Source organism: Solenopsis invicta, chromosome 4, assembly GCF_016802725.1.
Source record: "Solenopsis invicta isolate M01_SB chromosome 4, UNIL_Sinv_3.0, whole genome shotgun sequence".
Lineage (NCBI taxonomy): Eukaryota > Metazoa > Arthropoda > Insecta > Hymenoptera > Formicidae > Solenopsis > Solenopsis invicta.
Window position 1 is genome coordinate 23,603,085 of NC_052667.1, and position 17,663 is coordinate 23,620,747.

A 17,663-nucleotide genomic window follows, 5' to 3' on the forward strand; every position below is an offset into this window, starting at 1 on the left:
GTTTAGATATGTACCGGAGGTACTCTAATAGAAAGTAGTCTGCTTAATTTTATATTATATCACTCGTGGCTGCAACGGGCTTAAGGTAGTACATGGTAAACCACTTGAAATAAAACTGCAACACGAGTATGATTTCAACAAAACTTTTCATCCCTCTTAGAATGTAAGGGCAAAGGTAATATAAAATGGTGTCGATATTAAAATTATGTTTTCGAAAAGTCGTGGCCGTTGTATCTTGAAGCTAGCGGGCTACATATTTTCTAGATATTAAAAACTAGTTCTTGAACGTGGAATTTGTTTTTTCGCGATGCTTAGATTTTTGTCGCAGTCAAAAACCAGCAAAAATATATTATAGTGAAAAAACTGTTATGTTCGACTTTAACCAGCTGCAACTTTGTTTTCATACATAATATTTTGATAAACGTCAAGCACTGGATTTTTCTCCGTTTTTCCACAAAAAAATCGCAAATTTAGGTCTTATTTTAATCTATCTAAATATATGTCGCTTTAGGAACACTTGGGAAGTTGCGGACTATAGAATTTTATTAACTATTTGTTTTTGTCTGCGAATGTTACTTTAAGTAGTATTTGCCATGCCATTTGATATATTATTATTCTTTATAACTACGTCCCACGAGAAATTTGAATATTTCTTGTGTAAATCGTTATTCTGTCGACGATAGTATCTTGACTTAAATAAAGGAAATGTGAGATAACGGATTCTCTTCGTATTTGTAAATTCCAGAAATAGTTGATTTGCAAATAAAATCGGAATAAATCAAATAAAAAACAAACATGCAATATTAGCGTTGTTCGGATATCGACGATGATAGAAGGAAGCTAAATAAAAATCTAAAGATACACATGTGTAAACTAGAGCAGAAGTTCACGTCTACAGAAAAGTGTCCTTCTTGTACGGAGCAGTAAAGCCCTCGAGAGCAGAAACGGCGTTTTAAATGATCTCAGGTCCTTCGACGTTCCTAGTTGAGATATAAGATGAAATGCGGATCATTTCACGTTTCTTCTTGTAGAAAATACCGCTCGACAATCTGATCACGTGCGTGACACTCCCTGGTTGTCACGTGCCTCGACGTCACACGGGGACATGGCAAACAGTGGATGAATATCTGTCGAATTTTCTCGGGTTTTCCAAGGCAGTTTCCTCTTTTCACGTCGCCTCAAAATCCCTCAAAGTAAGCTACTCTTTCGAATGCTAAAATCCAATTCTAAAGGACTTCAATGAATAGTGCCTATTTTTTGATTCTTTGCATGTAGTTCCCAACAAATTATCGAATGCAATAAGTTAATTTTAGTGATATTTTGTAAAATCTGTAATAATTACAATATCTTTTTATACGTTGAATAAATTTTTGCTACGTTATTTACAAGAACTGGAAAGTTGGATAAGCGTGTAACAACGTACATGACATTCGAATGTGCATCAGCATTAATAATAAGATATTATCATCATATAATAAGATTTAATTCAAAAATAATTCCAAATAATTAATCTAAATACAATAGTTGCATCGAAAGAATAGCTTTCTAAAAGTATCTAAAATTTTAGTTAGATATAGATCCGCAAATAATTTTATCTTAAAATAATTATGTAAGATGCTTATAAACTGCTAAAATTTTAAAACATTTTTTGCTGCATTTATCATTATTATGCTTGAGCGTCTTACATAATTATTTTTATGGTCCATCAAAATTATTTTCGGATTTATATCTAGCTAAATCTTTAGATAGTGCATAGTTAAATACACAATAACAATTTATCTGACATACAGGATTTTTTAAACTTTATCTTTCTGCTGTATTTTCTCCCTCAGATCTATAATATTGTTTCTATTTTTTCTTTTTACAAGCTTGAGTAAACAGGACCATCGTAAAGTTTAATGTAAAGAGGCTTAATATAATCTACATTAATGCCTTGGAAAAACTTTTGACGACTAGCGATGTCACAGCTATATCGCGGCACGAGCAAAAAAAGATTAAAATCGTGCGGGAGGGAGGGGGATGGGGGAAATGATATCGTCTAGTGTATAAAGAGAAAATAATAGATAAGTTTGATAATGCCCTACGAACACTATCGCGTTGTTATGCAGTTACTAAGCGCGTTAAAGTGTAAGTAAAGCCGGCCCGAAGTTATACACCGTACTTTCAAAAAATTGCGTTCGAACTTCGTCTTCGCAGAACAAACTCGAGGAGGTTTCGTAAAAAGTTTCGTCGTTAGAAGGACGGTCGTACAATTTTGAAGCGCCCCTTCTGTTATCGTGGTCGAGCTATGCGGGATGAGTGCGTCTACGAGAGCCGCTAAATCCAATCGTAACGAGCTCCCTACGAGCCGTTTAATTGTTCAGCACTTACTCTAATGAATATTCAAGTTTCATGGAAGTTCCCACCCGGCCGATCGGCGGCTGATCTCTTCTTCGCCGAAAGTAACTGGAGTGAGTTAATTACCATCGCGTTTTAATCCATGATTTCGGCCTACTGACACAATCCTCAGGCCGCTCGCGTACCGCAGAAACCTCGCTAAAGTCGGATCTTTTACAATCACATCGCTGTGAATTGCCGTGCAATGATGAATACAGAGCTAATGAAGTTTAATTACCGGAAAGCGTCAAAGATTCCCTGCTTGACACGTGCACATGTGTGTCGACGCTGCTTGAACCGCGCAACATTCGCGATTAAATATAGACGGTCTACTTTCGCATTTATGTCATACTTAAAATTTCCTCGTTAGCGAAATAAAAATTGTTTGATAAATAATTCTGTATAACGTTATTTGATTTAACGTTTTATCTTATATAAACGCTAACATATAAAGTTTTGCTACATTTGTACGCAGAAAAAATGATTTTTCCTTTTTTCGTTGAGGTATCTCATAATTGAACTAGATACAGATCTGAAAATAATTGTGTTGGATCGTCAAATTAATTATGATGGACGTTGAAACAGGAGGAGCAATGCTGCAAATAGTTTTGACATTCTGGCAACGAGCTTGAAGCGTCCTATGTCATTATTTTGTCAGTCCATCAAAATTAATTTTAGGTCTCTATCCAACTACATTTTTAGACGCTTGCAAAACCGTTCTTTCCGTAATAATCGTTTGTGACATTTTTTTTATGTACATGCACGCAAATATGTTGCATATAAATACCGTTGGCGTCGTTAGATTTTTTTCGATGCACAAGTAATAGCTGTTTGCGGATTACTTGTTGTATGGTCAGTAAGCAATGATCGGGGGGATCGTTATAGTGATTTATCGCTGATCGTACAACAGTGAATCCAGAGAAAAACTAACGAGGTTTAATCATCGGGAAACGTCAAAGATGCTTCCCTTGACACGTGCACATAGTCATTGGGTTTTGCTTCGCATCGTGAACATAAAAGAGACTGTGACGAGACAGAAATATGCACTTATCGAGAAACAATTTCAACTCGATAATCTTTAATCTATAATTCCGTTAAATAGATTAAACAAATGATATCTTTTCTTATCAAGTGAAAATTTAAATTCAGATAAATATTAGTGTTAGTTGTAAAATTATTAGCTCGGGATTTTATGTTAATTCAGGAAAATTTTGGAACCTGAAATAAATATTGTAAAATATTTGCCACAATTCACATTGACAGAATATACCTTGACATTAATTAATGTCATTTTATTTTAGAATATTATATTTTAGACTAATTATGGTATAGCTTATTCTGTTCCTTCTCACCTTCGATCACGTGGACCATGACGGACGCCGCTTTGGCGTTGCTAGGTACGCACGTGTAATTACCGTCGTGCGTAAGTTTCGTTTTGTTCACCGTGAGAATGGAGCCGCTCGTTGTGAGCTTGACATCGACGCCGGGCTCCTCGTCGTAATTTATCATACGACCCTGACGATACCAGAAGACGTAAAGGGGCTTTTCCGTGGCTGCCATAAGTTGGCATTCCAAACGGAGGCTCGAGCCTTGCTTCACGTGCAGATCAGGCGCACCCGGTATTATCGAGTACGCCTCCGTAATCTTGAGACGAGCGAAGTTTCGCTGCACCGGATGTGACGTCACCTGCAATCGTAACGGAACAATACCTTTAACTTTTCCTACTGCGTTAAGAACGCGAATTCGAAAGAGCTGTAACATTTGTACAGGATGGCAATCGGAAAGTTATCGAAACTAAATAGCTTGTTGTTTCGTGATATATAATAGAAATGGGCAGAATAAAATAAATCGAATATTAAATTGTACACGAAACCTGTTATTTTTATTAGCACACAGTGTAAAATAATATACATTGATTTTTCAAGAATAAATATTGCAAGAAAAAGTTCATTTGTTACAAAATAATAGCCATTTAATTTTTAATGATGAGAGGGAAAATCTTTTTTCTCTTTTAAGATAAATTGCCCTTTAGAGGCGCAAAGCTGAATATATATTAATTAAAATAATACAATAGCGAGCAATCTTATATAAACTTAATGTAAATACGATATTGTACTTAATAAAATAGTATCAAGAAATCGTAATACCGTAACTTGAGCATTTTCCATGCAACAATGGCCGGTTTCAAATTATAACAAGCCATGAATTATGCCGTAATATATACTAAAATTGTATTCACATTGCCAAAGCGATGTTGATTGTCCTTTATAGAAACCTAGGTGAGGCTAAAGCCGTGACTAATCACTGTGACCTGAAACGCAGCTTGTGACCGCTTTGGCATTTGAATTGACATTTTAGACATGCGAAACCTTTAACGAAGTGTCACGGAATCGTACATTAGAAATTACTCAATTTATCAGATATAGCTACAAATGTCCGAGCGCTATTTCACACAATTACTACTGAAAATTAACTCATTCAAACTCGCATTCTAAAGCAAGAATTAAACGGTCGTACAGCGAAAGCTATCTCATGTTCGAGTGTTTTATTGATATGACTAATCGTACGATATGAATAATCGTACTCTCATTAGCATAAAAACTTGACGATGCGAACTGAATAAAGAAAGATCGCGATTATATGTATATGCGACCTCGTTTTATTTACTTATAAATTTATACAGTATTTATTAAGATAGAAATACGATAAAAGATTAAGTACATTATTTTCTTAACGTGATATCTTAATATTAGAATATAGAGATACGAGTAAAAATGTATTATATAAAAATTGTAACCCCACAAATAGTGAATATCTTGAAAATTAAAAATATAAGAGATTAAAAGATCAAATTACCTGACATTCATAGATGCCGGCATCATCTACAGTCACGGTGCGTATTGTGAGTTGCCAATCGGTGCTCGAGTGCCTGACGACAAATCTCTTGTCAATGGAGTGTGTGCTAGTACCGACTGTTAATAACTGTCTGTCCCTCCGTCTCACCCACGTGATCTGTAACAAAAAAAAAAAAACAAGAAGTGAATAACATATTATTTATTTTTGAAAATGTGTAAAAGAATCTTTTTATTAACTTCTTTTGATTAATTAATATTAAAAACGATAGAGATGCAACCATTAAAAGAATTATTATGATGTCATTGTAGAAATTAAATATGAAATTGAATAAAATTACAGCATTGCGACATGCAGTCGTGGCTAAATAGTAATTATTATATGAATGTAATTGTTCCAAATATTTTTACAGATTATACATATCTTTGCTACATTTTTTTATGGTACGCGTTGTAAGAATTTGTTTGCATAAATAATTTTAAAAATTTTATAAAAATAATGAAGATTGTGTTTGAATAATTTTATATAAAATTAATATTGTTGGCTTGGTTACATAAAAAATTTGCAGATAAAGGCAGAAATTATTTTTAAGTTAAAATAATCTTGTGAATATTACAGAAGCGCGCCAGAGCTTTTATCTTTAAAAAAATATATTTGCGATTACCAACTCTAGGGATTCGGACAGTGAAAACTATGGGTGATGTAGTTTGTTCAAAAGCAATAAATTATTTAGAGCAGCAATATATGTACACGAAAGAATGTATATCACATGGAACAATGTGAGAGAAGCCGCGACACGCATCAAATATCAATTATCACGGCCATTAGAGTACCCTAATTTCTAGGTAATTTTCATACCCCACGGGAGTAAACCACAAAACTATGCTCAATATCGGATAGCGGCTACATCGCTCAGTATTTTAATTATGTAGCGATATCATCAATTCTGCGCCACTTTTGGATACGATCGAAGAGAATCGATTATTTAAGCGTTCAGATAAATCTGAATCTACTTAATTACTGAAAGATAAAAACAGAATTAATTTGCGCGAGAGAACGTATTATTATAATTAATGTCCTTTTAATCTTAACACTTACGTTTTTAAGCATTGAAAAAGCTTTTTTTTTGTGAAAATTTTTGTAGAGAAGAGAGATATTTTAAAAAGCTATTGAAATGTTTGTAATATTGACAATTTTTCAATATATATCAATATATGTATTATTGTACATAAACAAATCTGCTATTATTTTTTACGCACGTACATATTTTATCGCTATCAACTATAGTGCATTATTTTAAAGCACTTTATAGGCCATTGTACTTTATATCACATTTGTCGCAAGATTTGTACGGCAAATGCCGACTGTATCGCTTAATTATTTTTCAGAAAATGTATTTTTATTAAAATGTTACGTAAGCCCTTTATATTTCAACCTGAATAATTACTGATGCATCGAGTACACAGCTCAGAGCATTTCCTCTCACTCATTAGGGAGCAAGTAATTACGCATTTCGTAAACGAAGATGCTTATTAATTAACAGCTCTCAGTGAAATTTAATTATTTCCTAATAGGAAATTCCTCGTTACGATTTCCGATTAGCAGGTTGCGCATTACGAAGCCTCCTCCTGAATTTCGATCCAATAGATCAGAGACGTCACGTTGCCATGCCAATTATTTTTTACATCCGCATCTCCCGTGACGAACTCCACCGTAAACGTCTTAGTACTCTCAGGCAGAAACATAATTAGGCCGATTTCATGTAATACATCCCGGGGAAACCAATTCCCAAGGATATGACATTTCTAGTACCGCCAAACCCGGTAATCCGGAGTGCTTGCTGTAATCCTGGGTCCCACCACGAAAAGGACCTATCTACGGCGCACCGACGTGTAACGGCGAATCCAATATGGCAAGACTGCATGTGAGAGAGAAGAGGGAGAGTATGGTGTGTGTGTGTGTGTGTGTGTGTGTGTGTGTGTGTGTGTTTGCACGTCGCTAGTCTTTGACTGGTGGGAGTTATCGGGTAGTAGAGTTTGCCCCAATCGGCGCAAAGTTACGAGAACTTCGCGGTGTCTTCGCGAACAGTCGGAAGGACAAAGATCCCAAATCCCACCGACGTCCGTCTTTCGGTCTCGACTAACTCCAGGTAGACTGTTAGACACACACATGCGGATTGTTAGAACGAACAATGTTTCTGTCTTGCCGAGTACGTGGACTTCATTGCCGAGGATACTTGCGTAGCCAATTAAGGAGGTTTTCCAAGAACATCCATTAAGAGATGAAAAGCAAGAGTCGAGTCGCGATAAAGCTTTCGAGCGAAGCTAATCCATGTTAAAACGTGTATTACACGTGGGAAATAATTTGATCTAGATTCTCGGCGGGATATAAATGATCCTAAAGAGGAATTGCACGTTGCAATACCGCTTTCTAATTATTTCTAGCTCGAACGAACGAAAAGATAATGCGGATATAGCTGCCTCGCTAGAGGGAAACTACCGGAGTCCGCGCGCGTGGCGGGCCTATTTGGCTTTCCAGCGGAAAGGGTTAAAAGTTTGTACGAAGCGCGAGCGAGAGAAGCAGGTGTAGTCCGCCAAAGGATTAAAACCAATTAAAACTTGGAACGAAATGCAAATTGGAGTAGCATGTCCGACCCAGCGTCGGGCCTCCTCCGTACTTAATTTCCTCTTACGTTGTCTTGCCTGACTCGATCATCATCATCAGTCTTGTTAGACGCGGGTTAGGTAACCAATGGCCCCGGAATTCCCGCGGGAACCTATTAAGCCGAGACCCATGTGGGGATTGCTGCTGGCCTAGGCAGGGAAAGACTTTGTACAGCAGCAAGTAAATGGCATCTACACGCGCGGAAAGCGCACACAAGCCGGACTGACATCGGCGTGTGGGATGCGCGGGAGCTTAATTGGGAAATACCCCGGGTTACAGCATGCCAAGCGACCCATACCGACACATTCTTTATCTGTCGGCCGGGAATTGCCATCCGTGATCGGTAACTTGTGCCGTTACATACCAGATACCTCGCGAGAATGAATGGCACATGGGGAAGGCGAGGACAAAGAAACGTTTCAACGAAAACGCGTGCGATATTAGAGTTTTTACGATGATTAAAGCGCATAATAAATGGAAAAAAAAGAAAACAACGATTCGAAGAATTGTTATGAAAATCTTTGTTGCTCAATAAAAAAAAAAGTACGGAAATAAAATTATCGCAGCGATAGGAATATTTCCATTCACAATGACTCCGCGGCAACGGTAGGAAGGAAATTAAAGGCAGCCGTCCTGTTCGCTACTGCGCTCCCGTGATCGCTTTCAACTCTTGCTCGATAGCAAGCATCGGGATTGCCGATAAGGAACACCGAAAGTTCATTCGTTTATCAGGCAAACTGTTTTAAAAGTATTCTTGTAATGAGGAAAGTTCCCTCACCTATCCGCTCCGCGCGGGAATCAAGCCAACCACTACACAGCCGCATTCTATACGCATCACAACCTCGGAAACTTAAGCTATGTAGCGCGACGGTATTACTCGCAGAATTGAAGAGAAACTCCCTCATTTGGAATATTAAAGATAATTACGATTTAGTTTTGAATGTCCGTATTGGAACTTACGAATAACGATTACTAATAGAAGTGATATATTTTCTTCTTTCACAAAACGTCACAATTCAATTTTATCAAAATATGTTCATATAGAGAAGCTAAAAGCATAAATTATGTCGCATGGAATAAAAATATTTGAAGAATACAAATAAATATCTCCTTTTTTTGCATTGAGGTGCTTAAATAATTTATATTATTTACATTTTTAGAAATATTGAACTTTTTGTTATAAAAGACACATTACAGCTTACTATTAAATCATCTATTTGCATTAATTAAATCTATTTTTAGCAAATATTTTCATATAAAGACGATAAAAGCATAAATTATATCGCGTGGAATAAAAATATTTGAAGAATATGCGTCTTCTTTTTTTTCATCAAGGTATTTAAATAATTTAAATGAAACTTTGATTTTCAGAAATACTGGACATTTCTCGATATAAAATATCACACCTCATTATCAAATAATTTATTTTCATTAATTAACTTGATTTTTGTCAAATATTTTCATATAAAGACAATAAAAGTGATATCGCGTGGAATACAAATATTTGAAGGATACGTGTCTTTTTTTTCCATCAAAGTGTTTAAATAATTTATATTAAGTTTTAATTTTGCGAAATATTGGGCATTTCGTTATAAAATATTACAGCTTATTGTCAAATTATTTATTTTTATTAAATAAATTGCTTTTTATCACGAATAGATCCGGACATTTAAAAACTATTTACATACAGTTACTAACCATGTGCTTTTATGGCTTAGAACAATAAAAATCGATTTTCAGATATGTCTTGCGAGCTTGAAACGAGTTTGCGCATTGATTATAGCTTAACAAGAGTGAACACACTATCGAGGTTTAGTTTGAAAACAATTATAATCGATATGTCGATTTTGACGTATTGAGACGTAAAAGTGTGTTAGTCAATCGCTGCGCCGCTCAATCACTGTATCTGTTACTTTATTTAATCAAATATTGATGTTATCATTTTAGGAATGATTGACGTTAGCCAATCGCACCGAGAATTTCTGCGCGCAATATGCTGTCGACAAACAATGCGAATTTGAATTTGACACTTTAAATGGATTTAATCGTACTACTGACCTTGCGATTGAACTTGGCGAAATTGCTGTACAACATACGTGCTGCACAATTAAATTTCGTTTAGCGGAAAATGTGGAAATTTAATAAGAAGTCCCCAGCTAAATCGCTAAATAATGATATCATATGTTTACGTTACATTAGCCTTGTAAATGGATATTCCATGTATATTCATGTGAAAGCATTAAAAAGGCTTAATTTACTTTTTATTTCGTAATATCGATTCCCGTCTGTGCCATCCATCCAATCCTGTCCTATCTATTTGTGATTATCAGTCGCGTTTCACCGTGATACATTTCATTCAGTTTGCAGATAGAAGAGCGCTTTTTCGAAACGTGTTTTCCCTCGATTCTATATAGAACAAATTATATCGCACGCAACGGGAATCGGAATCGCGCCGATCGAAGACCAAATAAAGTAAGAGCTTTGCTTGAATCCGAAAAGACGAACTCTCGAATCCACCCGTTTGACTGATGCATATATCTCGCGCGACGACTCGAGCGCGAGCAGAAAACTCGTGTTATCCCCGCGAAGCAGAGAGAAAAAAACACATAAATTCGTAAACGAGGAGGCGGGAATTTAGCGTTTCAATGTATGTCCATGGATGAATTCGTCGCTCGAATCTTTTCATTTCCGGTAATTCCCCATTCCTGCCAATGTCTCTCTTTCTCTTTCTCTCTCTTATTCGCTCCATCTACGTTCTCAAAGGCGGAAGAAGCTCTACTCCGCCGCACTCTATCCCTCGTATCTCACCATCCGGATATCCTCCATTATACCCTCGCCTGTCTTATCCTCACGATTCATCGTGGCCGAGGACGTTCTTCCGAGGAAGCACTCCGCTTCGACAGTAACCCGCGCGCATATCCATTTTCTCTCTGTCGGCGATGACGTTGAGGGAGAGTGCGTGGTGCGAAACGTCGACTCCTCCGCAACACTTCGGCGATAGCCACACGCCCTTTACCGCCCGGGTAGCGGTTTGGCATTCATCGCGTGATTTACCGTAGGGCGTAGGTCGACGATCTCGCCCTCGCGGCTACCGTTTCCGCCAGGCCAGGAGCAGGTGATCTTTCCGGCCGATGGTTCCATTATGCGCCCCACAACGCGTTACGTTATCGCAACAACGTCGACGCGTTTTGGGAACGAGATAAGTGCATTACGCAAGATACGAGTAGGTCTTGACGGAATAAGTCAATTCTATTATACGCATGGTCGTGCAGCATTATGCGCCAAATTGGGAGCCAGGAGAGAAGGATCGAGCGTTATGCTTTGCATAATTCGCGCTTGGCTCCTCGAGCATGAATCGCGGCCTGCGATAATAATAATTAATTAACGGAAAGCATATTCAAGATGTCCGGCTTCCGGTAGATTCCGTCCGGAGGAACGATCGCGGATCCTTCCGCGACGAAACAGATTGCCTATTGTGCTTCGCACTAGCCGGCGACGGGTACTTCCCGAGTCTCAATTACGTTAGAGAGAAAGAGAGAGAGCTTAAATTTCTGCGAATATATATACACGTCTGTAAAGACTGCCGTAAAAAAAAAGGGTTTGATATTTCTCAAGAGTTTTCCTTGGATTTAAAATAACACTGGATACTTGAAGGAATACGGAGAATAAAGAATCTAGATACAAAAACGGGTTTGAATATTTTTGCTCAACTTTTACGGGAAACTTTTTGGGCGCATTCCAAGCAAAGATAAATGGCGCTTTAAATCGAAGAATCCTAGAACTCATTGATGAAATACAAGAAGAAATCTGCTGATAATTTATAAGCGGTAAAATATTTTATAAGTAGAGAAAATACGCGTTACGAATTTGTACTAATAATTCTATATCTCATTCTTAAAATAATATACGTATGCAAGTAAAAGTTAAGAAGGTCCCTACTTGCCTTATGAACTCCATGGAAGATGTATCTTTCGGAGGATTGTTGTTAGAACTTACTCTACTCTATTGTATAATCGAAAAGTTGCCTTGCATATGAATATAGTACATAAAACAACAATAAGAAGCAGCAGTTTTCAAGTTTAATTTTTTACACTTTTACAATGTAAAGGAAACAAAGGAGTAATTTTTAAAAACTAACGAATATTCATCGAGTCTTAAGTGATTCAATCATCGCCAACTAAAGGTTGAATGATTTTTTAATTAAAAACATATTTAATTCTTCCATAAAAGAATTTATATGATGAAGAATTTGATACGCGATATACCTATTATTTCTTATTCATACTTATAAATTTATACTTATAGATTTATTGCTTATTTATATCTAACTCTATTATACATCTCAACACGAAATATATCAATTTATAGCACGTTATAAATCATGCTGAATTATTATTAATAATTCAACGTGACAATGAGACTAAATTGAAAGTGATTTAATATGTATGGCTCTTAATTGGAGAATTGACTCATCTTTTCATTCATTTATCACTCATTACAGTATTTATTTCAAATTAAAAAAGATGTAAGAAAGATTGTTATGTTTAAAAAATTTACGTTTATAACAAATGTTCAAAACTTTCTTTTTTTTTTTTAAGAAAAAATTTAACATAAATTTTAGGGGAATAATATTCATATCTTTATTTTTTTTGTATAATGTTTATTTTTGTAAATATTTTAAAAATTATTTTATGAAATATAAATGTTATGAAAATATTCAAAGCATATCTCCTTCTATTTTTTCTTTTCTTACAAAGTTTCAAAGTTTCTTTCTTATACATTACGTACGTAATCTTGGTTATATTAATATTTTTGAAATATTTACACAAAAATAAAAATTAAATTTAGAAATAATTATTGCTTATTAAATTCTTACATTAAAACTTGTAATATTTGAGATTGACATAAATGTATAAAAAAATTTATAGATTATAGATTTATTCTACATATTAATACAACATTACGTGTTTAAAACGCGTATAAATATATTTTTAAACATGTTTTTCTTTTAAACATACTGTTTAAAATTAAATTTGAAACAAAATAAGTTTTAAACTAAAAAAAACGTTTTTTTTTTTTATTAAAAACAACACCATTTTTTAAAATGTTGATTTTAGTTGGATACAGATACCATTTATTGATCGTTTGGAAAGATTTTACTACATCGATATTTGTTCGCCATTGCGAATACACGACATGTTACTTCGTCGCGAAAAGGATAAACTTCCGTAAGGCAGTTACATAGACAAGATGTAATGCACTTCCCCCTTGCCTCCCTTTCTTCAGCCTCTCACCGTTTGCCATTCGCAATAGCGAAGCGTTTCTTACTTGTTTTGGTCTTAGCCGCGGCATAAAGAAGACCAGGGCAGCCTTGTTTCTTGTTTCTGTATTTCTGTAGTACACAAGACGCGCATGAATTCATCTTTTATTCATGGTCGACGACGACGCGCGGGATCCGTTGAGGTTATATGCGGTTCGTGACAGGGAATTTTGCATAAGTGGCCTTAGATTTTGCAACTTTCGTATCGTCCAGAACAAAAATCTCCACCAGCGAGCGATCGCTCGATTCAGCGAGAAAGAGAGATGGTAAACATATCAATCTCTCAAACTATAGGCAGATACCTTGAGACGTCGAGCTCCGATCTTTTCAGATTTCATGTATAAAATTCATGTTGAGAAGAAGTTTCTCGCGACAGTTTCGTTTTATTAATTTGAACGCGATATTCACATAATTTTTTGATTACACAAAATTATAAATCCTTTTTCAATTGAAGTATAGACATATGAAGACTATTGAGAACTATTCAGATGTCTATAGCTAATATTCAATTTCTACAGTAACTTGAACAGTAATTATTTGCGGCTACATAATTGAGAGAACAGTAATTAAATAGTAAATTATTCACATTTCTAATAATAATGAATAGTAATGTCCCACACTACATGACATTTTAATAATTCTCAGTCGTTTCTTTCCATAGATGGGAAATTGGAACATCATTTGTTATCGACGTCTGGCGTCGACTCGTGTCAGCGTTGCGTTATATAAAGGTTGTGTACTTTGTATGTATAAAACAAGTAGGGATTGGTCGAATAATTTAAAATAAAAACTTGTTCGAAATAAAACTTATTTAAGATAAACTAAATCGACTTACTTGAAAAACGTAAAATAAATTCTAGAAACATTTTAAATAAGTTCTGGAGTCTGTTTTATATTTTTTATTCTCTGTGAAAATCGATTTAGTTTATATCTCAAATAAGTTTTATCTTAAATAACCTCTAAATAAATATTCTATTAAATAAAGCTTCCCCGATTAAAGCATGAACGGGCTTCAATATTTCAATTGAGGTAATTGCTTTTCATACAAGATTTCAGTTGATATATATATATATATATATTACTTTGTATTGATCGAAAGTGAAAAAAGGAATCTAAAAGCAGCAATCTTATTAGAAACGAAAGTCTTGAGAAAATGACGTTAAACACGTAAATCGCTTTTCTGCCATTAAATTTGCACATAACTCTGGCAATGCGTGAAGTGGAAAGAGAGACCTGAAATACTCTCGCGGTAAGTAAATTACGAGCTGAAGTCCTCGCTCCCCATGCCCAGTGGAGCTGTAAAATCTAGAAATCAAAGGTAGAAGAGTAAATCCCCCTTGGAGTTCATATAAACATGCCGCATCTCCCGAGAGCGTTCCCGAGTTTTCGTGCCCGTTTACAGCAGTTTGCGGACTTTAGCATTGACACGCAAACGCGTACCGATTTGTTTCTGACTATTGAAACACGATTTCGATTATTTATATCAAAGAGCGCGAGCGTCTGTTCCTTTCGCGAAAGAAGCGTGCAGAGTCACAAGAGTCTCTGGCGTTTTTCCATAAAAATATAATTTATTAAATATCGAGGAAAGCAGAGACGGAGCACGATCGCGTTGTAATGCGCTATAAATGCGGAAATCATCGAAGTGGAGGTACAATGCAAAGAGAATTTTGTTTGAAAAAATCTGTTTTAATGAAGAGTGCGTGCGTAACGGGATTTAATCGCGAAATTGCCAAGGAATTTTAACAAAGACACTAATCTACAACGTTTGACATGTAAGATTCAAATACGAAAGTTTATATATATACATATATATATATAATATATATGAGTTCGTTTTCAAACGATATACGAAGCAGGTGTATCGGAAAATGCGCGTTTAAAGTCGGCTTACGTCTCATTCACGTCGCGACGTCGTCGGCACGGGAAACCCGTTGGAATTTCATAGAAACGTGCGTCGCAGAGAGAATCGTCTGTCGACTCACGGAATTCCATTCCGATTTCTAAAGTATACCGCCGCAGCGGCAATCGAGAGAGAGAGAGAGAGAGAGAGAGGAATGCTGAACGCTTCCACCGTCTCGATCGCGTATGCACATAACGCGAATTGCTCTTTCGTTCTCACTTGCCGCCCTTTTCCCGGCGAGGGAGGAAGGAAAAAAAACAGAGAAACACAGTCACGCGGCATCTGGCGCGCCGCGTCAGTTTAACACGTCCCCGAGAAGCCCGCTAAAATATTCTAAAATATTCCCGAGCGAGCGTCTCGACTTCGCGAGGACGGAGACAAAAGCGTACTAGGCATTCGGGATCCAGCGGCGCGTTACGGCGCGCGGAATCCGGCATAGTTCGCGTGAGAATACATTCCAGATACCGAATCGGCCGGCGAGAGATGCGGGGATGTAATCTCCAATTTATCGAGAGGAGCCCCGGAGTTAATGCAAACGTCGAGAGGTTAACGGGAAACGCGGGAGTGCGAACGGAGATAAAGACAAATTCTAATTCTTGATTTGCGCGATGAACGTCGGTTTTCTCGTTGGACGCTGTCAATTAGTACTTTGGCCGTTCGCCATTGAAATACCGGAATTCAACGTGGATGAAAACGGCACGGAGCGGAGCGCGCGAATGCAGATGCGTTCGTCGCGTTTACGCAGATCGTCTCGTTGTTTTTTTCTTTCCTACCTCGGGGAGACGGTACTTTAAATAAGACAAAGAGCGCACGCTACGCCGGAGTAGCGCGTTGTTGTAGATCGTAAACTGGGGCAATTTGCTGGACCGACGGCTACAGCATTAAAGTATGTACATGGCGAGGGCCGTAGAAAAAAAAAAGAGAGAGAAACTCGCGGACAAAAATACCGAGTATCGACCTATCATTTATACCTTCAGCGTGGCGCACCGCGTTTGTTTCCGCTTTCAATACCGCATGCCATATTTGGGACGCACATGATGTTTGTGCGGTTATGCGGAAATATAGTTCCAAAAGAGATGGAATATCTACCTGTGTCTGACGCTTTTAATCGCGGACTCGACAAATCGAAAAAACCAAAGTTCATAAAGAGTTATTAAAACGCGCTACATTAAGCCTGGCTATTAGACACATGAGATGGGGTTATTGATTTCTCTTGTACTCACCCTTCTTTCTGCGCTACTCGTTTTGTTTTATTAGAATTCTGTCGATATATTTTTGTAAAAAAAAGTAAAAAAAAATAACTTTCGTCATGCTTAAAACAAATAGCTCTTCCTGTTGTTTACGTAGTTTTAAAATACACAGATCGTATTTTAAAAATAAACATTTTTCCATACAAATGTTTCAATGAAGGAAGATACCGCAGTGCGGAAGTATAGACTGCCCCGCGAATTTATCTTAATTGCAGCAATAAAGAGCTTGTTACTGCAATAAGAAGATCTGAACCTTTAATGTCTTTGCAATCAAATTGGTCGTGATAAAATTAAAGGATCATATTGTTTAATTCGAGACAATGTTTTAGCAAAATAAATTTTCCTTCTCGAAGAACAGGGTAATTATTCATTGAATAGGACGCAGGGACGAGATGTGTGGAGATACATCAACGTCATCATCGCGCGATGGTGGAAATTAGTCACGCATGTCGTTGTCTTATGCGCGTTCCATTTTGTTCGTTTTTCGACGAAGCACAACGAGCGATGAAGATAAAACGCGCCTGAAAATATTGTCAGCAATGCGATTGCCGAGATAATTCGCGTGCCGAAGAAAATTTGTACTTCAACTTTAATGGCGTCCGCGCGATGGAAGATATTTTTTCTGCAAAGAGCTTCATTGACATTTTACATTTTATCTTCGCGTTTGTCATTCACGTTCCGACGGTTTACGTTTGAATGGCCGTTTCGCCGCTACGACACGGACGCCAACCATATTAGAAACAGAATACTTCTTTCTTTATGGATCACTCGCGCTTGGCATGTGCACGATAGGAAACGGAAATTAAATGAGGATCGTTCGGACCTGTCTGTAAAACGGAAATGAAAATCTGGAAAATCTAGTGTGAATGGAAGGAGACGAGCGACTTTTGAAATGGGCAGAGAAATGGTACGAGAGAGAGAAAAAAATATTGATTATCAATATTTCAAAGTACATTCATGGAAATAATTTCCTGAAAAAATTACTCACTCGCTATATTTCAATTAAGTATTTAAATTTAATTAATAATGTCGTTTTCAGCAATTAATTTACATATTTATATAACAAAAAGAATTTTAATTCTCTCCGTGTGTTACGCAGAAAAAGTATCACGATATTAGCTTTTGTAAATAATATTAATAATATTTGTAAGTAATATTTTATTTATATTATTTGTTTCAAATTGCTCGCTGCTAAATTAAAATACACGAGCAAATCGTATTTTTAATGTTATATTATTTTTAGTAATATATGCGTATTTAAACGACAAGAATAAAAAGGATGTGGCTGACAAACTTGATT

The 17,663-nt window shown here is 36.5% G+C and overlaps 1 protein-coding gene across 1 annotated transcript in view; it reads right to left on the bottom strand.

Moving 5' to 3' along the window:
- Window positions 1–17,663, bottom strand: part of LOC105194897 (limbic system-associated membrane protein) — an 83,026-nt gene that overhangs the window by 3,474 nt on the left and 61,889 nt on the right. Inside the window, exons 4-5 of the mRNA XM_039447832.1 lie at window positions 5,233–5,388; window positions 3,729–4,062 (exon numbers count right to left, since the gene is read on the bottom strand). Of these exons, the coding sequence (XP_039303766.1) occupies window positions 3,729–4,062; window positions 5,233–5,388 (490 nt within the window). The remainder of the gene's footprint in view (window positions 1–3,728; window positions 4,063–5,232; window positions 5,389–17,663) is intronic.